General features: G+C 51.1%; 1 protein-coding gene across 3 annotated transcripts in view; it reads right to left on the bottom strand.

Moving 5' to 3' along the window:
* Nucleotides 1-9,935: 9,935 nt before the first annotated feature.
* Nucleotides 9,936-22,965, bottom strand: part of LRRC74A (leucine rich repeat containing 74A) — a 43,638-nt gene continuing 30,608 nt past the window's right edge. Inside the window, exons 8-15 of one of the 3 annotated variants that reach the window (XM_084792702.1) lie at nt 22,833-22,918; nt 22,018-22,212; nt 18,287-18,382; nt 15,328-15,474; nt 12,290-12,397; nt 11,408-11,490; nt 11,150-11,232; nt 9,936-10,132 (exon numbers count right to left, since the gene is read on the bottom strand). In XM_084792702.1, coding sequence (XP_084648828.1) covers nt 11,220-11,232; nt 11,408-11,490; nt 12,290-12,397; nt 15,328-15,474; nt 18,287-18,382; nt 22,018-22,212; nt 22,833-22,918 — 728 coding nt within the window. In that variant the 3' untranslated portion in view covers nt 9,936-10,132; nt 11,150-11,219. The remainder of the gene's footprint in view (nt 10,133-11,149; nt 11,233-11,407; nt 11,491-12,289; nt 12,398-15,327; nt 15,475-18,286; nt 18,383-22,017; nt 22,213-22,832; nt 22,919-22,965) is intronic. The other 2 variants (XM_084792703.1, XM_084792701.1) reach the window with 2 other exon arrangements.

The raw sequence follows: 22,965 nt of genomic DNA on the forward strand, positions 1-22,965 counted from the left end.
AAACAGAGAGGTGAAGAATTAAGAGGGGAGCGCCACTCAAGGGGAAACTGAGTCAGCAGAGAGACCTGGAGCTTCAGCAGCCAGGGAAGCAGATGCCAGGGTTGGGGGCCATGTTAGTCGGCCTCTGGTCAGCAGAGAACAGCAGCAGAGTTGCCCCCTAAAGCAAGTGGAGAGGGCAAGCTTTGCTCTCAGACACCAAAAGACCTGGTAGAAACATCGGCATGAGACCTTGGCCCCACCCCTCTTGTTCTTCCTCCTCCTGCCCCTCCCATAAAAAAAAATTGCTTATTATGTATACTGTGCTCTGCCTGCACATACACCTGCAGGCCAGAAGAGGGCATCAGATCATATTATAGATGCTTGTGAGCCACCATGTGGTTGCTGGTACTTGAACTTAAGACCTATGGAGGAACAGTCAGTGCCCTTAACCTCTGAGCCATCTCTCCAGGCCCACTTCCCCTTCTTTTAAAGACAAGGTATCACTGTATATCTGGATTGGCCTGGAAATCACTATGTAGACAAATCTAGTCTCACACTCAAATAGATCCACTTGCCTCTGTCTCCTGAATGCTGAGGTTAAAGGCGTGCACCCTGTCATGTCACAGTCCCTCCCACCCCCTTATGCTTAATGACGAGGATCAATGAAGCTTTGGACTCCTAGACGCGAGTCACGAGGTGGTTCAGTTCTTTCAGTAATGGCGGGCAACAGAAACAGGCCCTTTAGAGTTACCAGACCAGGCAGGCAGGCTCTGTGCCTGTGGGGAGATGGGACCCAGTACGCTGGAAAAGGCCAAGGCCAGAACGGAAACTGAAATCTTGGGAACTCATCCAATGACAAGGTTTCCAGGTCCCTTTGGGCCTGCAAGCAAGTCCAGCCAGAGAAACAGGCTTGGGGTACCACTGGGCTATAGGCCTGTGGGAGCAAGGCTGGGGGGCTGCGGAGTGGGCAGAGTAGCCGTGATGGCAGGAGGTAGGGTCTGGTGACCCCGACATGGTGACCCTGGTTAGAACCCTTCCCCGTTACAGTGAGAACGCTGCAGCTTGTCCAAGGTCCTGTTGTCTGCTAAGTACCAAAGTTTGGAATCTCCTTTTCCTGGAGATCTCAGGATAGATGGCTGAGGAAGTGTTGCCTGGGGGTGGGGGTTGGGGTGGGGTAGTTGCTTGTTTAGCTGTTGACCCTGTGTAACTTTTCTGGGCCTGTTTCCCCCAAATCTAGGTCTGCAGTGCTGTGTGCCCCCCCTCCAACTTAAGCAGGCCCCCAGATCTCTTCCCAAGTGTGAGGACAGAAAGCCCCAAGTGTATCCATTTCTTCTGGGCTCTGGGAAAACTTGCATTTGAACAAGGAAGGGATTAATAGGCCATTTGAGGAGATGCCAAGGGAGGACTCTAAGGCCGGTTCCCAGCCTTCTGGACAGAGAGAGAGGGTGGGTGTTGGGATGGGTGGTGCTGTCTGAGGCCCTGGCTGCTGTCTGGCTAGCCCTTGCCAGGGAGGGCGGGCTTTCTGCTGTTTGGCTTCAGAGGTCCCCTGCCAGGATCCAGGCTGGACTGGAGACAGGTCTGGAGGGCGTCTCCGCTGTCCTTACCCCAGCACACACAGGGGAGGGTCCCCCTCCTCCTTCCGTGGAGCCTGGATTCTCCCCAGGCCTGTTCCACTCCCACCAGCTCAGTTTCTGGTCCTGACTGACCCTGGACCAGCTGTGAATATCGGGGACACATCTGGAAGGTGGATCCGAGGTGGCTGCCTGCCTTGGCAGCTGGCTTGAGTTGGGAGGAGCAAGGCAAGCAGGCCCCAGCAGCAATCTGGAGGAGTTTCTGAATTACCCACTGGCTGGAGACCAGAGGGCAGAGCACGCCTGGGCTGGCCCTGCTGGCTGGGACTCTAAAGAGCCTCCCTCCTGGCTCCAGGCCTCATCACCACTTCCTCCCTCTTCCCCGATGTGTCCTCACCAGACTCTCTGCTCCGCAGGCTCCTCCAGAGGCACTGCCAGCTCACGGGGACTGTCAGCTGTACACTCATTCCTCCCACACAGTAGATAGAGGAGGCCACCCAGGATCCCAGGACAAGCTGCTGCTTCTCTGCTTTCTTCCTGACTGTACCTGCCACCCGTTGAGGTCAGCCCTGGACTCCACCTCCTTAGAGACACGCATTCCATCCCTCAAGCTCAGGAGAGACCTGGCCACATTCTCCACCATTCCCAGAAAGGCTGGGGGAGGGGCATGCTAGCGACAGTGGTAAAGCTGTCACCATACCCTCTACTGCTTTTCTCCATGCAGGTTTGTTTCAAGCTCTCCCGTCAGGGCTGGGGATTTGGCTCAGTTGGTAGAGTGCCTGGGATGCACAGGAGCCCTGGGCTAGCTCTCCATCGCCACTTAAAGCAGATGTGGCAGTGTGCTCGTCGCTGCACTCTGCAATCTCAGCACTTGGGTGACAGAGAAACTCTGCAATCTCAGCACTTGGGTGACAGAGAATCATGTCAGCCTGGGCTCCATGAGATCATATCTCATTATGTGTACAGTGTTCTGTCTGCACCTACACCTGCAGGCCAGAAGAGGGCACCAGATCTCATTATAGATGGCCAGGAGACACCACATGGCTGCTGGGAATTGAACTCAGGACCTCTGGAAGAGCAGACAGTGCTCTTAACCTCTGAGCCATCTCTCCAACTCATGAGATCACATCTTTAAAACAAAACAAAACAAAACAAAACAAAACTTCTCCCCCAGATATGATGGGTTGTATAATTTTTGAGTTTTTTTTTTTTCAATGCTTCACAGCTGGGCATTGAATAAAAGCCTTTAATCCCAGCACTCAGTAGGCAGAAGCAGGTTGATCTCTGAGTTGGAGGCCAGCCTAGTCTACAGAGCTAGTTCCAGGATAGCAAGGAACACACATAGAAATCCTGTTTCAAAAAAAAAGAAAAGCAATTTAAATGTTTAAAAGAGTAAATAACAACAGGGCATGGAAATCATTGTGGGGCTTGAGAACCCACTAACAAGCCCCCAGGAAGCCCTGGCCCTCCTCTGCCCACTCCGCCTTTGCTAGATTTACTTCAAGAACTGGGCTTTAGAGCCTGCGCGCTCAGCCACACCACTGTTCTCCCTCACTTCCAGCATATCTTCAATGGAAGGATTTTTGTTTGTTTGTTTGTTTCCTTTTTTATGTTTTTGTTTTTGGGGACAGGGTTTCTCTGTGTAGCCTTGGCTGTCCTAGATTCACTTTGTAGACCAGGCTGGCCTCGAACTCACAGAGATCCGCCTGCCTCTGCCTCCCGAGGGCTGGGATTAAAGGCGTGCGCCACCACTGTCCGTCCGGCCATGGTGCACAACTTTAATCCAGCACATAGGAGGCAGAGGGAATCGGATCTCTGTGAGTTCGAGGCCTGCCTAATCTGCAGAGAAAGTTTCAGGACAGCCAGAGCTACACAATGAGACCGTGTCTCAAACCAACCAACCAACCAACCAACCAACAAACAAACAAATAAAAATATTTTTCTTTATATGTGTGTATGCACATATATTTGTGACTGCCAGCAGAGGCCAGAAGAGGTTGTTGGCCTCCGTGGAGCTAGGATTACAGGCAATTGTACGCTGCCCCGTGTTGGAAACTGTGTTCCTGACCTCTGACATGATGACCTTTATCTCCCAGTCTTCCTGTTGCCACCTCCAAGTGCTGGGGTGGCTACTATGTACCTACCATGCACACTTTATGTGCTGCTGGGGATCAAATCCAGGGCTCCATGCAAGGCAGGCACTCTATCAACTGAGCCACATCCCTGGCCTCCTCCCTTGTTTTTTTACAATTTTTTTTATGTGTATGGAAGTTTTGCTTACACACACACACACACACACACACACACACACACACACACAACCGGAATTATAGACAGTTGTGAGGCACCGTGTGGCTAGTGGAAGCCAAAGCTGGGTCCTTTGCGCTTAACTGCTGAGCCATCTCCTCTTCTGCTCCCACTTCCTTATTGGAAGGATTTATATTCTGAAGTTTCCCCCCAATAATTTTAAAAAGGAGTTACTGCTGTCTCACAGCATATTTGGGAAAGGCATTTTGAGGCTATTATCCTAAGCCTGAAATGACAGGTAAGTGGTGGACCAACTGTGGGGCAGGAAGCAGCGATGGAGAAACCCTTAGACCCATTCGAAAGATGGTTGGTATGGCAACCTCCCCTTGTGTGTCGGGAGGAAGAGGCAGCATCCCACACTTGTCTGTGGCGTGCCTACAACTGGCTGCTGCACAGACAGTGGAGGAGATGGATGTTGGCAAGACGTTCTCTCTCCAGGGAGAAACACTTGGAGCCCAAGGTCTTCCTACCCCTCCCTGTCTTGGCACTGCAGGCTCAGGAGGCAGACTGCCTTTGCCTAAGGAAGGAGGGACCACTGCCTCAGACTCCCTTTCCTGCAGCTGGGCACGCCGAAACAAAGAGGCTTTGCTGGAACTGGGCACTCTCACTACAGCAGGGGCAAGTGTGAGGCTCCCAGAGAAGCCTCTTCCAAGGCCCAGGATTTGATGTTCTTCAGTGCTAGCTTTTGCAATTTCTCACTGGTTACAACCTCCACTCCCCCTGCCCCCAATTCTAAATAAACACCTAGTCTGTCCCCTGTTTTAAAATGAATCTGCCCCCGAGTTGCCCAAGCTCAGCTCCCACAGAACCTGAAGTACACAGGTGGAGAAGCTGCTGAGGATCTGACCTGGGCTGTCAGAACGCTCTGTGCTGCTGTTGATGGCAATGACATGGCTACTTTCTGTTCCCCTCCCTCCTCCGTTCCTCCCTCCCTCCTTCTGCCCCTCCTTTCCTTCTCCCTCCCTCCCTCCCTCCCGCCTTGCTTTGCTTTTTTTTTTTTTTTTTTTGGATAGCTAATCGGAATGTAATTTTCCTGAGTCAACGAGGGTTATGTTTTCTTTTTCCTGCCTCCCATTACAGGTCTTAGAACTGGGAAAAACTTGGCCCAGATGGAGGACTCCTAAGGTCGGAGCGCCGCCTGCTGGGCAAAGTATAAAACGGAGCGTCGGCATCTCAGTAGGGCTCTCAGGGACGCCGCCAGAAGGCGGGTTCCCCTGGGCTTCAGGCTCTGACAGCTCCTGTTTGAGTATGGAACACGCCACAAATTCAGACAGGAGCATGCTTTTGTTTTGCATTCGTGCTTCTCGCTTAACTTGCGCCAACTCCAACAGTTCTACTCACCCCGGCCTCTCCCTGAACGCAGACTCCTTTGGTTTAAGGGTCCAATCCTCCCAGGGACTGCTACGTAAGATGCCAGCTGCAAGTGGGATCCCCAGGATGTCTGCATTTCTGACTGGCCAGATAAGGATCCCAGGTCCTGTTTCTCCTCACTGGATGTGCTACACTGACGATTACCATTTCCTCATAAAGGCTGCAGGCTTTGGGGTGGGAGGGTGGCTTGTTAGGAAAATGTGCTTGCCACCTACGCCTGGATACCTGAATTTGGAAGCCCATGTAAAAGTCTGTCATCCCAGCACTTGGGAGGCAGAAGCAGGAGGATCTCTGTGAGTTCGAGGCCAACCTGGTCTACAAAGCGAGTCCAGGGCAGTAAAGGCTACACAAGAAACCCTGTCTCGAAAACCGGGTTGAGGGGCGGGGGGAGTCTTTCATCATATACCCCTCCCGTGGTGAGGGAGGAGCTAGGAAGCTTGTCCACCAATATCCAGAAGTACTCAGGCAGGCACACAGGCCAGGCAAGGCTGAGGGAGGCTTGGCTTCTCTCGGGGGTGTGGACACCACCCTCTCCTCCGCAATGGCTTGTGCACCACCAGCCACCTCAAAAGCCAGGGTTGAAGAGTTTCCTGAGATGGGCATGGTTGACTGAAGGAAGCCAGAGGATTAAACTCCACCTCCAAGACACCACGCTGGGAGGGAGCCCTGTGGGCCTGGACTGGAAAGCCCAGTTCTAGTCGCTTTGGTCTTTCTGGAGATCAGCTCCCATCTCAAAGCCATCTGAGGCTTGTGTGAATCATCCATTAGCACAACAAAGGCATTTCTTCTCCGGAATTTCCAAGGGTTTTGACACTCTTGCCCAAGAACTGGGGGAAAAAGACCAACTTCTTATTTCAAAGCTGGGGAACGAGGGGTTTCTCCTGTCTCCTGGCCTGGCCCCAAAATATCATTAAACAAACAAACAAACCCCTGTATTTGCACACATTTGCTTATGTAAGAATGCTGTGTCCCAGGCATCTTGAAACTCACAGCAGCTAGCCAGTTCAAAAGCAGTGCCAAGACAAAGCCAAAACTCCCCCTGTCAGGAATAAGAGAGAGAGACAGAGAGAGAGAGAGACAGAGAGAGAGAGAGAGAGAGAGAGAGAGAGAGAGAGAGAGAGAGAGAGAACATCACACTGCTGTCCTCCCGTGGTGCATGCTGGGCCGGGAGCCAGCTCCCGCAGCTGCCCTGCCTTCCTCTCTCCCTGGAATGTAACGCCGCCTTCCTGAGAGTCTTTCCTTCATTTTGGTTCAAGGCTGCTGGGCAGAAGCCAGGGTCTTAGGACACAGGCTAGCTTTGCCAGCCATTGTTTTCCTTTGTTGAAAACAAAACACATCCCAAGCCCCCACTTGGCAGGACAGGCTCGGTCTCCTGAGGACACTGTAATTGCCACTTTAGAGGCCGTGGCCTGTACGACCCCATCGCCCATTCCTGACCAGCTCTGAGAAACAACGGGGCCACAGGGCTTGCTTGCTGCGATGGAAGCCCCCGGATGGGGTCTGTGCCTTCCCTAGGATTTATGGTGAGGTTTCCCTGGGACCAGATGCGTGGATGTCCTCCTCTGCTGTCTATGTGCCAGCACCCCCTCCCCCTCCCCCACCGTCAACACCACACGAGCTAGCACTGCAGTTCCCATTTCCTGTTTCCCTGTCTTTTGTTTGTTTGTTTTCACCACAAGGTTTCTCTGTGTAACAATCCTGGCTGGCTGGAACTCGCCTTATAGACCAGGCTGGTCTCGAACTCATACAGGTCAGCCTGTCTGCCTCTGCCTCCTGAGTGCTGGGATTAAAGGCCAGCGCCACCACCCTGGGCTCCCTGTCATTCTTAAGACCTCGGGCTGTTTGCATGGCAGCCTTAAGCCAATGGCCTGAGGGTGAAACTCCACCACAGCAGTTTTAAGACTGTACTTGGGTGTGCTGAGATGGCCCTGCCTTTGTCCTTGGGTCCTATAGCTGCCAGTACCCTCTCTCAGGAGTGGAACACCCCCACTGTAATGAGGTGCAGTTAGCTCTCTATAGGCACTAAGGACGGTGAGGGCACTTGGTAAATTATAAGCTACTCTAACAAGGCCTGAAAACAAGAAAGGGTTTCATGTGCGCTGTTTCATGAACTCTTCTCAGGGCTCTACAGGGATGGTAGCATTGCCATCCTTGTTTACGGATAAGGAAACGGAGGCCGGAAGGATGGAACCCGATCCTGTTAGCATTTAAGTAGCTTCACAAGAGTGAAGGCTGCCTGGCCGCCTATGACATCACCTATGACATCATCACCTGCCCACCATTAGGTGCGTTCCTGCCCAGGACATAAAAAAGGGCAAACCCACCTCGTCTTGTTCTCTTGCTCTCTCTTCCTCTTCCTCTCTTCCTCTCTCTTGCTGCCTCTGTCTGATCTCCCTGTCTCTGTTTCTCTCTTTCTCTCTGGGGCACTGCTGTCATCATACGTCTATAATAAACTTCTCCATGTCATATCTGTTGCCTGGCATCTTACTTTTCATATTTTACAAACCCACTGCTCAGGGTCTCAGAGATGATAACTGAGAATTGCAAAATGCCAGGCTTTACATGTGCGGGTTACGATAGGTCCTAGCACACACAGGTACCCTCCAGCATCCTGCCATTTTAGTTTCCCCAGTGGGGTAGCTGAGGCCCTGGGGCTGGAGGCCTGGGGTGAGGGTCGGCAGGGCTCATCAACTTTCTCGGTAAGAATTTGGCCACAACAGAGCATGGAGTGTTGAGCCCTGAGTATTTGGCAAGGCTGCCTTTGTCTCCTTCTCACAAGCCATTCCAGCCTTAACAATGTATTTTGAAGTCCGCAGAGCGTTTACATTGCCCTCTGGTGGTAGAAAGGTGCAAGGCAGCTTCAGAGGGACGGGGAAGGATTACGGTTAAGACTCGTTGCTGGCTGCCCCCTCCCCCTCCCCCCCCACCCCCCAAGTCTCAGCATTGTTTTTGCTACCTCGGACAGGACAGGACGCTGAACACCTCCTAATTGGGAGATGAATTTAACGGTGCTCATTTGCGAGGTTGCAGAGCTGGTTCCCAAAGCCCAGCTGGAGTACGGAAGGAAGGGTAAACCTTCTAGAAAACCTGTTTTCTAAAAGAGTGCAACAGCTGAGGGCCTCTAAGCTGTCTCTCACCTTGACAGCCTCTGCTACTCCAGGGCTTTCCTGCTTTCAAGTAGAGGTAGGGTTGCCGCTGCCCCTCCCACCCTCAGGCTCCAGCAGCCTTGCTTGCTGGGCTGTGCTTGCTGGTGCTCCTGCAGTCCAGCCCCCTAAGATAGGGCACTAGCTGTGTAACTTCGCCAGCTTTTCGCCCTTACTACAGAAGTGCACAGCAGTTCTTAGTAACTCCGATGGACAGCGAGAACACAAAGCCTTGGAGGGGGGAGGGTCTACACTGGTGTGGGCTGCTGCCTCTCGGGGGCTGATCCGGCTGGGTTCCAAGGGCGGATGTTCAGGATATTGGAGGAAGTGCTAGGAAGATTCCAAGTTTAGGGCCCATCTCTAAAGAGCTCATTGAAGGTTCTCGAGAGGACTTTTGGAGCTGACCTGACACCTAGTGGCTACCAGTGGAAATGACGCCACCTTTGGGAGTTGATAAAAGCAGTCCCTTTTGGCATGTTTGGGTGTGGCCATGTGTCTCTCTCTTACTTAGGGTGGAGTGTCAGTGTCAAAGGGTGCTTAGAAGACTGGAGGTGGTGGTAGGGGTAGGTTTTTTGCTCTCTAGACTCCCCATCAATCCCAGAAATAAGCCTGAAGGAAAATCAAATTTGCAATAATAACAGGAAGTTTTTATTGATGATTAGCCATTCTGATTTTCAGTTTTTTTTGTTGTAACACATTTGGATGTCCCTTCCAGCCATACAATCCTTGAGTTTCCCTGGACTGTGCCAGTTATGGATAATGGATGCTTCATAATAATTTTAACTTTGTAGGTTATGAAAGATTTCAAAAACCCGTGACTTAAAAAACAAAACAAAGCAAAAAAACCAACCTCACGTTTCTTTGAGGAGACAGTTCTGAGAGCCACAGAACACCCCAATATATCTGATGCTTCGCTTTTTCTCTACCATCCTAACAGTGTCCCTGAGCTCTTAAGTTACCACCCAACTAAGGGACACTCGCTCAGTTCAGGCTGTGGCACTGACCACAGGGAAGCAGTCAGCTGCCGGGTTGACCTGTCTGAGGATCCTGCGCAGAATGCATGATGTGCTGTTTGCCCTGATTGTGCCACAGCGGTAACTGGTGATGTCACACTCAGCATCCCTCAGCGTGCCACAGCCTGGCCAGCCTCTGCATGGGCTCATGGCTCTTCCTTTTCTTCTTTTTGCTAAACTCTACTCCTCTTTTCTCCTCTTTCCTCCTCTCTTCCTTCCCACTTTTTTGGTTTGTATTCATGTATGTGAGTGCAGGTATGTGCGTGACATGATACTCTTAAATCCTGAGCCAACTCTCTGGCCCCTTCTGGTTTTGTTTGTTTGTTTGAGACTGGCCTGGGACTTGCTATATAAGCTAAGCTAACCTCAAACTTGTGGCAATAAACTTTTCTGTCTTGGCCTCCAGAGAGCTGGGATTGCTGGTATGAGCCACCACACCTAGATTTGTCTGTCTCGTCTCAAGACCTAAATATTTTTATAGCGTGTGTGTGTGTGTGAGACCACCTAGACTGTATCCCCTGAGAGTTTCCATACCTTGAGTGTTCCCCCCACTGAAGGGGGGACATTGGCAGCACAGGGGTGACCGCAATCAAGCCAGACTTTATTTGCTCACACTTAGCCCTGGTCATGGCATCTGTCCATCTGACCATCAGTTTAATCTCTCAGCCACCAGAAGTTGCCAGGACATCTCTTGTTGGAGCTTCTCTCAGACCTGACTGGCTGTTGTGACTTCCAGGCTTTTAAGAAACTGGATTGAAAGGAAAGGGAATAAGGATGACTGCTAGGCTGGGAGGTAAGGTGCCTCCATGCAAGCACGAGGACCTGAGTTCAGATCATACACACACACACATATAGACACACATACACAGACACACACACAGATTCACAGAGACACACACAGAGAAACATACACACAGACACATACACATACACGCACACACACACACACAGATACACACACACAGACACACACAGGTACATAGAGACACACACACATAGGCACACATACACAGACACACACATACAGACACACACACATAGACACACACACAGACATACACATATAGACACACACACAGAGACACACACAGAAGCACACACAGACACATACACACAGACACAGAAGCACACACAGACACATACACAGAGACACATACACAGAGACACATACACAGAGACACACACACACACATACAGACACACACACAGACACACAGACATACAGACACACAGACACATACAGACACACACACACAGACATACAGACACACACAGACAGACAGACAGACACACAGTTACATACAGAGACACCCACACACAGACACACACACAGACAAACACACAGACACACACAGATGCAGAGACACACACATATAGACACACACACAGACACACACATAGACATTCACACAGATATACAGACACACACACAGATACACACACACACAGACACACACACAGACACACACAGATGCAGAGACACACACATACACACACACACACAGAACCACCCCCCCAAAAAAAAACCCCAGCAAGATGGTTCAGCAGTTAATGGCCCTTTCCGGAAGCCACAAACACCCTGAATTTCATCCCCAGAAGCCATGTCACGGGAGTGATGAACTCACTCCCATAAGTTGTTCTTGACCTCTAAGTGGAAGCATGGCACGTGTGTCTACTCGTCTTGCCAGGCCTAGCTGAAGCACTGCTCAACCGATGCCTCCCTCAGGCCCCTGCGTACCCCACCCCTAGTTCCTCCTGTTCTCACCTTGGAGGCCCGAGCATTGTCCCTGTGTCATGTGGGCTGGAGTTCTTCAGCCGTGGGTCTCAGTGTCTTGCTACATCAGTGAACTGAGATGGATGAGAAAGATGGTGAACTGTGGGCTCTGGGAGGAGGCATCTGGGGTACCGTAGGTAGTGTACTCCATCTCACAGAGATGGGGTGGTCCCAGGGATGACACGCCTGCATCCCACTGGGGCCCTTCGGCGGGGGTGGGGGATGGGGCTGAGCGAAGGCCGTGCTCACCTGAAGTTCACCATTCCTTTCTTCTCACCCAGCTTCTTTATCAGCTCCCTGACCTGGTACCGGTTGATGGGGACCTTGTTTTGCTGAGAAGGTGGATGTAATGAGTTATGCAGCCCTTTGCCCCTTCACACCCAGTGACCCCCATCCTGTCTCTGGGAACTCCTCCTGGGACCACTGGTGGCAGCTGAGGGCTCAGAGGTGGCTACACCTACCACAGCGAGGTACTGGGGGGCAGCTGCTTTCCACAGCATCATCCGGCCCCCGGAGGACCTCTGCTTCGGAGGAGAGACAAGGGCTAAGGATTCAGAGGCAATGGGTGGCCTGCTGAAGTGGACTGAGCTGTGGTCTTTACCATAGAGGGATGTTCTTGCTCCAAGCACCCTGGTCCTTGGTCAGCCCTCTTGCCCTATGGGTTCTGGAACTAAACATTCAACCTTGCCCAGGCTCCCTAGACCTGGGTCTAAGGCCTTAGGATGCTGTCACAATTAATCCCTTCGTGCATACATTTCAGGGGACCTCCAGTACATATCCACTATATTGATAAGAGGGCATGTGGGGTTCAGGTAGGCTGGTACGGCTAAAGGGAGGATGTGGGAACTATGAGGAAACAGTCTTTTCTCCCACTCTCTTCTTCCTAGGAGCCACACGCGGTGGGGGAAAGGCCTCGGAGATGAACTTGATCATCTGGGGTGAGGAATGGCATCAGGCCACATGATGGAGATTTGAGAAAGGAGTTAAGGGAGGTGTTGAGTTTCCCTCTGGGTCTAGGGAAGTGAGGGCTATGTCCTCAAGCAATCCTAGAGAGCAGGATGAGACGCAAGCCTATGGCTGCCTGTCCACCCTCTACCCTACACCACCCAGAGTCTTTGGGGATCAGCACACCTGTATCATGGCTTTCCGGAAGTCCCCCACAGACATCGTCATTGATCCTGAGGGGTTCAAGCTCTTGAAGAACTCCCCAAATGACATCTTCTGTTGGTCTATATAGTTCTGAGAGAAGCAGGAGATGCGAGCAACAAGCAGTTGGCTTAATTACGGCTATCACATCTTGTCCCCCCCTCAAAAGAGGCCCAAACTCCTGGGCCCAGAAATGCCCGCTTGAGGTATCTGTGCTTTTTAGAGCAAGTATCAGGTGCAGGCAGGGGAGGGATGGGTCCTTCCAGCAACTTCAGCCCAACCCAACAGAGGCACCACTCAGTCCATCCCTTCCCTGACTTCACACAGGGACACTAAAGCTAGGCTGCCTCAGTACCACAGGAGTACGGTTGGACAGTGACCAGAGAAATGGCCTCTTAATACTTGTGCCATTGGTGCTCTGAGGGTGGGGGATGGGGCTTCTCTTAGCTGAGAGACCACACAACTAAAACACAGTCTTGCAGTATGATTGGTTGGACAGGCCCTAGGCACCCCTAGGGTCCTCACAGTACCCCCACAAAGGTCCACATGGAGAAGTGTTTTGCCAGGAAACCTTAAATGTAGTCTATCTATTTCTATTTATATCCTTTGATGTCACTCCCCCTAGTCAGGTCACCCCTCAGTCCTGGTGGATCCTCATTACTTCCATGGCTCAACAGAGCTTGTGACTCCCTTATGCCAGATGAACTCAAACCCCAACTCAAGGTCTGAAAGTTGGGGATACCATATCTGGCCCAGCCTCTCTGGCCAGCTTTGTCTTTTAAACTTCTTTATGAGTCTGGAGTCCCAGGTTTCCTCAGATGGAGGAACCCTACCTGGAGTCCCCCTAAAGGCTGCCTGCACTCCATCTTCGTGTCAGGCTCTCCCTGTTCCCATGGCAGGCATCATCTTGCTAGAACTGTCTTCCATGCTCGATGCTCTGCTCACGCTAATCCTATTCTCCCGGGGCCTTCCTTCCCCAGCCCCACCTCTGCCAGGAAGTCCTTTTTCTCTTTCCTCATCCTGGGGTGTCTATGACTTGGGTTCTGATGAAGTTTGTGGCCACTGTCGCTTTCATCACTTTTCTCCTGTGACATTTTCTATTGGCCATTACTGTCTGCCCCATCTTTTCAGCCACACGGTTGGTTCCCTCTCCCCAACTATAGTTTATACAGATGTCTTATTTGGTCTCTACCTGAGGATTCTTTCTTCTATACGCTCCCTCTTTTCTTTGTAGTGTTGGGGGATTGAACCTGGGATTGCACACATGTTAAATGTGTTACCATGAGCTATCCCTCTTTTTACTTAGTATTCAGAGGCAGGGTCTCAGTAAGTTGCTCAGGCTGGCCTCGGTTGCCCAGGCACTTGAGGTTTATACTCAAATTTAAATTTGTTTTGTTTTTGCTGCTCCTGAGACCCTGTGGCATCTGTCAGTCTGTCCCCGAGGCGTCAGTTCCTCCTGCTCATGTCACCCTCCATTTCTATATTCTTTTAAAACAAGAGGTGGGACTGTTGCTCTGCATATGTCTTCCTGTGTAAAACCCATTTCCTCTGGTTCCTATGCAGTCATTTTCTTTCTAAACAAACCTGATACCTTTGCCTTCCTGAATCTTGCACATAATTTTTTAAAAAAGAATTTTTATTTACACTTATTTTATGTGGGTTGGTGTTTTTGCCTGCATGTATGTCTATGTGAGAGTGTCAGATCTTGGAGTTATAGACAGTTGTGAGCTGCCATGTGGGTGCTGGGATTTGAACCAGGGATCCTCTGAAAAGCAGTCAGTGGCCTTAACCACTGAGCCATCTCTCCAGCCCCGCACATAATAATTTTCATGTAAGACCCTTTTAAATTTAGTTTTGGAAACTGGGGCACAGAGAGGACCAATCAGAGGCAGGAAGCAGGCTGATGGGGTATACACACAGAAGCTGCATTTGCACGGCACCCCCAGCTGGCAGGCAGCAGAGGAGCAGACAAACCTGAGAAACACCTTACCCAGGATGCAACAGACATACCTGAGAAACACCTTACCCAGGATGCAACAGGCATACCTGAGAAACACCTTACCCAGGATGCAACACTCCTTCAGGCTTCAGTAGTCACTTGATTCTAAAATGTCACAATCATACCTACCTGTTGTGATTTTTCTGGAGACAAACTAAGAGAGGACTCAAGTCAGGTGTGTTCTGAGAAATAAAGGACTCTGGCAAACATGGGGTGTCTCCACATCCAGCCTCAGAGAACACTGGGCACTTACGCTCAGGCACTGCTCTGAGCGCCTCATACCTATTAAGTAATTTGGTGGTTACAGCCACCCTTCTAGTTTGTTCCCATTTTACAGATGAAAGTACTGAGGCACAGAAGGCCTCAGCGATTGCCTTTGTTGGTGGTGGACTCTATCCTGTGCCTTCACCCCCTACTTCCACCAGATCTCAGCTCTTCCCTCCTTTGGGATGAGGCAGTATTCAGGGACCCAATATGAGAGGGCAATCTTCCAGGTCTCCATGCAAGGGACCTTATTAGGAAGGATCACGTGGAGTCGGGCAGTGGTGGCACACTCCTTTAATGCCAGCACTTGGGAGGCAGAGGCAGGAAGATAGCTGTGAGTTCGAGGCCACGCTGGTCTACATAGTGAATTCCAGGACAGCCAGGCTACACAGAGAAATATTATTTCAAAAATCAGAAGAAGAGCCAGGCGGTGGTGGCCCACGCCTTTAATCCCAGCACTTGGGAGGCGGAGGCAGGCGGATCGCTGTGAGTTCGAGGCCAGCCTGATCTACAAAGTGAGTCCAGGACAATCAAGGCTACACAAAGAAACCCTGTCTCAACCCCCCCCCCAAAAAAAAGGAGGAGGAGGAGGAGGAAGAGGAGGAGGAGGAGGAGGAGGAGGAGGAGGAGGAGGAGGAGGAGGAGGAGGAGAGATCACAGACAATCAGAGAGAGCCAGTACTGGATGGGTGATTTCGGGGCATGTGGCAGCTTCCTCCAGAGCTCTCTGGGGCTCTAAGGGGGTGGGGAGCAGGACTCACCTGGATCAGCTTTATGGGGTTTGCCCACAGGAAGTTGTTTTTAAAGCCGGAAAGACCCTGCAGTCCCTTGTATATTACATCCAGCTGGGGGTGAACGGCACAAACCCCATCCAGGATTTTCACAAATTGCTCTGATACCATAATGTTCTGCAGCAGGGAGAGGGGGACCACAGTGGGCGTGCTGTCATCGTGCCATTTGCCTGCTGACCAGAGTACCCGTCCCTCTCTGCCAACCCACGTTCAGGCACTTCAGCTCTTTCTGGTTTGTTCTGTTTCTGAGCTGGTGTGGATAGTGTTTTCCAGCTTGTGACTGACTTGTAAATGTCATGGGTTAATTTTTGAGACGGCGTCCCATTCTATAATCTAGTACAGTCTTGGATGGCATCCAGACTGGTCTTGGACTCATAGTGATCCTCCTGTCTCCACCTCCCAAGTGCTGGGATTATAGGCATGTTTCGTTATGGCCAGTTTTAGCGGGTGCTAGGCACAGAATCCAAACTTTGTGCGGCCTGGACAAGCAGTCTACCAAATTTAGCTACATCCTCAACGCCATTCTGCTGTTATGTAGCTTGTGACTTGATCTGTTAAGTTTCCCAAATTTAAAAATTATATTTATGTTACATTTATTATATATAAACATGTGTGTGTGTGTGTATGTATGTATGTATGTATTTATTTATGTATAGTCTTACTTTGCAGCCTGGACTGGCCTTGAGCTCACTATTGAGGATGAGCATAGGAATGCATGGTTACCCATCTGCTTTAGCCTCCTGAGCCCTGGGATTATAGGCATGTGTCAAGATGCCCAGGTCTCCTAAGAGATTTTGATTAGATGTTTCCATTATGTCTGAGAGGCTTGTTTGTCACAAGCTATCAACTCAGCTCTGCCTGAGACAGCAACTGTAAGTGCCCACATTTGATGGACAGGGCACAATGACAGCGATCAGAGGCTCTCTGCGTAAGCAGAGACCTTGACAGGTCCACATCTGTGTGGACGATGTTCTTCAGAGCTGGTTCCCAGGCTCCCCGATGCGGACCGTCTTGCTACGGCTCACAGTGAAATAGAAACTTTTCTTTCGGAAGAAGTCAGAGCTGGCTTCCAGGCCACGGAGAATGTGTGTCCTTTGGAAGAGTGGTCCAGCTTGCTCTCTATTTGCTAGGCAAGCCTCGCTTTCTTTGGTGTGGTGCTGAGCACCCTTTGCCTTTGCAAAGGACTGAACTCCAGCTTCAGGGCTGAAGGCCTTGCAGGGAATCTGGTCTTAGCAGTGTCTACAAAGCAGGGATCCCAGGACCATTTAAAGTTATGGCACCATCGTTGACAAGTGGGTAGGACCCCTGGTGCTCAGGGTGGCAGGGTGAGGAATCGGGGAATGGTAGGTGGGGGGAGGGGAGGGAGGAAAGGGGAGGCTGACCTGGGAGTTTGAGGTCAGCCTGGTCTACGGAGCAAGTCTGAAGACAGCCAGTTCTACACAGAAAGACCCTGTCCCAAAAAACAATCAAAAGAGGAGGAGGAGGAGGAAGAGGAAGAGGGGGAGGAGTTGTCAGTGCGTAAGACTCAACCTCTGGCTTCCTGTCTCTCCATGCAGTGTCCTTTCCTTCCCCTGTGTGAGACCACCATGACTCCATCTGCTGAAGGGTAAGGTGATCAAGAGAGCCCTCACTAGAGCTGGTGCTGTGCTTCAGGGTCATTCAGCCTCTGGAAATGTGAACTAAATAGCAATCCTTTCTTTATAACATACTGGCTCCAGTCATTTCGTCACAGTGTCAGAAAAGAGACCAACTGGCTAACTCAGTCTATTGGCTCTGGCAGGTGGTTAGGTCACGGCTCAGGGACCCCTGTGCCATCTAAGCCCTAAGCAGTGATGGCTAAAGGTTCCCTCAAGGATACCAAGCCTGCATCCATGCCTCTCACCTGCCGGGGTCAGGTGTGCAAATGGCTATGAAACCTGAATGTGGCTGAGACTCTGGGGCAGTGTGGGTGGGGGCCGAGGGGCTTTGTGTCCTGGTGCAGTCACGGCTATAGTGTGAGTGTGGAGAGATGGGGCCTCTGAGGAGAAAGATTCAGGAACAGGAGGAGCAGGGAGGGGCAGGTGAAGAACCGGGAGTGAAGAACAACAGCAGTGTCTTCAAGGAGAGAGGCATTTGGTTTCAGATATTCAAAATCCCGTGACTCTGATCACTGTGGGTCATAGGGTAATCTTACAAAACACCATTGTGAAACGTTAGGCAGTGAAATGGATTCTCACTACCTTCACAGAGGGAGAGGAGGAGGCAGGGCACTGGCTTACTTCTGGGTGTTTCCCATTTGCTATGGGGTCCTGGGCAAATGACCTAATGGCTGTGTTTCAGATTCCTGGTAGGCAAAGTGGGAAACGAGGGAAAGTCTGTGCTACAGAGGGACGGAGTGTGAGGCCCCACCCTCATGATGGTTAGGTTTAAATATCAATTCACCACAGCCTGAGACTCACGGGGGAAGAGGCTCTGAAGGGATCACCTACAGGGGCAACTCTGAGCATAACAGGCCACAGGTCATGAAACAAAAACTCGTTTATGAGGAGGGTCCTAAAGATCCTGGGATTCTGGCCGGGTCTGTGGCACACTGGGAGGCAGAGGCAGGCTGATCTCTGTGAATTTGATGCTAGCCTGCTCTATATAGTAAGTTTCAGGCCAGCGAGAGCTGAAAAAAATTTTGGGGGGGATTCTAGAATGTTCTGAGACTCAGTCTGCTTATTACTGAATTTGGTAGTCTACAAACTCTGTTCTGGAGTCCTCCACCTTGCTTTTTTTGTTTTCTTGTTTTGTTTTGTTTTCCTCTGATACCCTTAGGGGCTCATTTCTGGGGTTCCCAGGATTGAGTAAATTATTTCACATTGTGATGCTATTCCCATCACTTAGCCCCTTGCCTCTTGCATGTGAGAGCCTGTGAGGGACACAGCTGGTGACACTGGTGATCACTTACAGAAATGTCAAGCTCTTCCATCCTGGATTTGGGGTTCCTCTTGATTGACATGATAAGAAGCACTGCCCCCTCCATACTCATAGGATTCAGGAAAAGCTGTGGGAGAAGGGCACAGTGGGAGGAGGCTGAGATGGGAGCAGGAGAGGCTGTGTTAGAGTGCAACTTCGCCTTCGCCATCAAATCACAACCTCTACCTCCCTCCTAGACTCCTGTGTATCATTCCTGTCCATCTGTGGGAATGCTTCCGTCTTTCCACTCACCACTCAGCACTCATTTATCTATGCACCCATAATCCACAAGTCCATCCCTTCCTCCATCTGTTGCCCATCCATTCCTCTACTCATTATTCCAGCTCACCTTCCATTCATCTATTCATGCATCCACTAATAAGTCTTTCTCACCATCCATTCATTAATCCACCTACCCACTCATCAGTCTCTCCCATCAGCCATCCATCCATTCATCCACCCACCCAACCACCCATCCATCAATCCATACACCCATCTATCCACCCATCCATCAATCCATCCAACCATCCAACCATCCACTCACCCATCTGTCCGTTCATCCACTCATTCAACCACCCATCCGTCCACCCATATAACCATCCACTCAGCCATCCACCCATCCAAACATCCACTCACCCATCCATCCATTCATCCACTCGTCCACTCACCCATCCATCTACCCATCCAACCATCCACTCACCCATCCAACCACCATTCATCCACCTATCCAACTAGTCATCCATCCACCCATCCAACCATCTCCTCAACCATCCATCCATTCATCCACTTGCCCAACCACCCATCCATCCACCCATCTACTCACCCATCCATCCACTCATTCTTCCATGTTTGATGACAGAGGGACATACTGCAGAAGCAAAAAAGGAGGGTCCAGCACAGGTAGGGGATCCTTGAGGGAAGCCTTGCTGGGATGAGGGAGGACTAATCATATCTGAAGGAGGAGCAGGAGCAGAGATGGGGAGGAGGAAAGATTCACCGAAGAAGAAAAGAGCCGGCAAGGGTGAAGGTGTGCTGGAGGGAGGAGCATGGGGGTGGGGTGATAGCACATGGTCCATAAGTGGGCGCAGAGAGGAGGAGGAGGCCCTAGAGCCAGAAAAGGTTGTAACATGGAGGACCTTGTGGGCTTAGGTTATTATTACAAGGGTGATGAGAGCCAGTGAAGCATGGATGGGAGTGAGGAGAAGGGAGCATGCGGCTTGGGCTTGACTCGCTGGCCTCTTTGTACCTGTCACCACAGAGGATGTTCCAAGGGTCCAACCTAATAATTCAGCCAAAGCACCTGAGAAAGTTCCCAGTGCAGTAGCAAGCAGAGAATGGGTGGTGGCTGTGGCTATTGAAGGCCCTTTCAGGTGGCTGTATTAGGAGGGAGGCCACAGGTTTTACTGAGCGTTTACTGTGTGCCAGTTTCCCAGGCTCTGATGATCTCTGGTGAGAAAATTTCTGAGTGTATGCAACTTGGCACCTGGCCTTTGTGGGACCCATTTCCCAGGGAAATTTCTTAGCTTCCCAAATCTGGAGACAGAGGAGGATGAGTGTGGAGAACAAAAGGTACTTCTTGTGGGGCTTTCCTTTTCTGTTTTTTCTTTCATTTAAGAAATTAAAAATGATTTGTGTGTGTGCATGTGTATGTATGTATGTCTGTGTGTATATACACGTGTATGCCATAGTGTGCATGTGGAAGTCAGAGAACAATTTGCAGGAGTCAATTTTTTCCCCCAACATGTGGTTCTGGGGATCGAACTCAGGTTGTGAGGCCTGGCAGGGCGTGCCTTTACCTCCTGCGCCATCCTGGCAGCCTGACTTCTTAGCCAAAAGTACCTTTAAAAAGGTTCAGGGTCTTCCAACAGCCCTTGGTTCCACTGGACCTGGAGGCTGTTACTCACAGCCTGGCCCACCTCTCTGAGTCGTGTGGTCCCATTCCCCTCCAGCTGGGACTCCTAGTTTTTCCCGATCCTACATGGTCGGTCTAGTTATTTTGGCTACTAACATATTCCCTCTGCAAGAGTCTGGCTTCTTCTTGTCCTCTTATAAGAGCACCTCAGACAGAAGGCTCATCTTCAGTTTTCTCATGCTTACTCCTCCATCAATAAGATCTCAACACCTGTTGTGCCTCCATCATCCCATCGGCTGTGTGTGTGTGCTTGTGTGTGTGTGTGTGTGTGTGTGTGTGTGTGTGTGTGTGTGTGTGTATGTATGTATGTGTGTGTTAGAAAGGTCTTAGAAAGCCAGATATGAGTGGCCACTCTCTTCGTAGTTACTTAGCCTCTGCCTTCCCATCTGGAAAGTGGAGCTGGCAGAGATAACTGGCTACACTGGGTCAGGATTGATGAATTATTGCATCATCTGATGTAGGGTGTGTTTTGAAAGAGCCCAGCGAGAGGAGAACAGAAGGCTCACCATCTGTTTTCAAACTATCCAACAGCCTGTGTCACAAGAAGTTTCTCCAGGTAAGCTAGTTTACAATGAAATATTCATCCATCCATCCATCCATCCACCCACCCATCCATCCACCCATCCATCCATCCACTCATCCATCCATCCATCCATCCATCCATCCATCCATCCACTCATCCACCCATCCATCCACCCATCCATCCATCCACCCATCCATCCACCCATCCACCCATCCATCCATCCACCCATCCACCCATCCACCCACCCATCCATCCATCCATCCATCCATCCACCCACCCATCCATCCATCCATCCATCCATCCATCCATCCACCCATCCACCCATCCATCCACCCATCCATCCATCCATCCACCCATCCATCCATCCACCCATCCATCCACCCATCCATCCACCCATCCACCCATCCATCCATCCATCCATCCACCCACCCATCCATCCACCCATCCACCCATCCATCCATCCACCCACCCATCCATCCATCCATCCATCCACCCATCCATCCATCCACCCATCCACCCATCCATCCACCCATCCATCCATCCATCCACCCATCCATCTACTTACTACAGAGTCACTGTGCATCCAGCACCATGCTAGACGTGAGGGGTACGATTGTGGCTAGTGACCGCCGAACATCCTTATCCTTAGGAAGATTTCACACTCACCTGGGTGCAGGGTTAGGAGCCCCCGCAGGTTCTGCAGGGAGTGGAGGGGAGAGTTCTGGCAACAGCCCCCTAGTTCAGGAGGTTGCAGGTTGTCGCGGACCTTTGTGTGCCATGCTCATCAGCAGAGCAGGCATGAGTTAAGAAGGAGAGGAGGAGACTAGAGGCCAGGGAATGCCGTGGAGGGAGAGCAGGGGCGAGCTGAGGCTGCAGAGGACTGGACTGGAACGCAAGAAACCATTTAAGGGATCTAGGATTAGTACCCCCAGAGCATAATGTGGCTTTAGTGTGACGGGAATCCCAAGAGAGACCCAGGTGGCAGGAGGGAAGACCTGTTTAGAAGCATGTGTGTCACCAGAGAGCTGAGGCAGCCCTGGGTCCATCGCACGGGCACAAACATGTGCATTGCACACAGAAGTACAAGTACTGTGGATGATCCTCCCTAGCAGTATCCAGTCTAATTCTATTGCTCTGCTTCCCTGGATTACACACACACACACACACACACACACACACACACACACACACACACACTCTTCATGGACACATGCTCACAGACACATAGGCAGACACACATGCTCACAGACACACATACGAAGGCAGCAGCTCAGTTCTGTGGGTCTACCTTCAGCACTTGGAGGGTCTCATTCAATTCCAGTCCCTTGCTGATTCTGGAGGCCCCCTCATTGGTGATGCCGTTCCTGCTGACGTCTACGTAGATCAGACAGCTGTTGACTTTGAGGACATCCCCCAGGGCCAGAGCGCCCTCATTCCCGAAGCCATTCATGGAGATGTCCAGCTTCTTCAGGGTCACATTAGTCTCCAGGGAAGGGAACAGCACTAGCATCAAGATGGAGCGAGACTTACCCAGGAAAATGCCCGGGCTAGCCCCACCCCCATCCCATCCCCAACCCCACACCCCCATCCTAACCTACCTGAACCCTAACCCTTAATATCACTCCCACCCAACCCCCACCCTTATCATCACCTCCCACAACTCTTACTTTAACCCATCCCATCCCAGCCTAACTCTGACTCTCACCTTCACCCCTCTCCACCCTCCAACCCACAGCTCAGAGATTTTCTTTTCTTTTTTGGTTTATCGAGACAGGGTCTCTCTGTGTAGCCTTGGCTGTCCTGGCCTTTCTTTGTAGAGACAGATCTACGCAATCATCCCTGTCCCCTCCACGCGGGGCTCATGCTCAACTCCTCTTGAGATTTATTCCTTTTGGGATCTCGTCTCACTGTCCTTTAGCTGAACTATCCTCCGAAAGAATCCCTAAAGGCCTCAGTAGGGAGGATTTCTGAAAAGCAGTGCACACCCAGGAGTCACGGAAGGAAGCTCAACCACGCCTAAGGTACCCTGAGCTCTGTACACTCGAATCCACGGAGACCTGGAGGAAGCAGCTCAACGCACCTCCCTCCCAGAGTGTGACTTACCCGGAGACCATTGCACAGGGCAACAGCTCCCCGAATGTGGAAGTGATTCCAGCTCAGGTTTAGCGACTGCAGCCCTACATTGAGGGCTAGGAGGGACACAGAGTCAGCTCAGTAGCCCCCGACATCCCCGAGA

Source organism: Acomys minous (assembly GCF_964271855.1).
Source record: "Acomys minous genome assembly, chromosome: 8".
In the NCBI taxonomy this organism is placed as follows: domain Eukaryota; kingdom Metazoa; phylum Chordata; class Mammalia; order Rodentia; family Muridae; genus Acomys; species Acomys minous.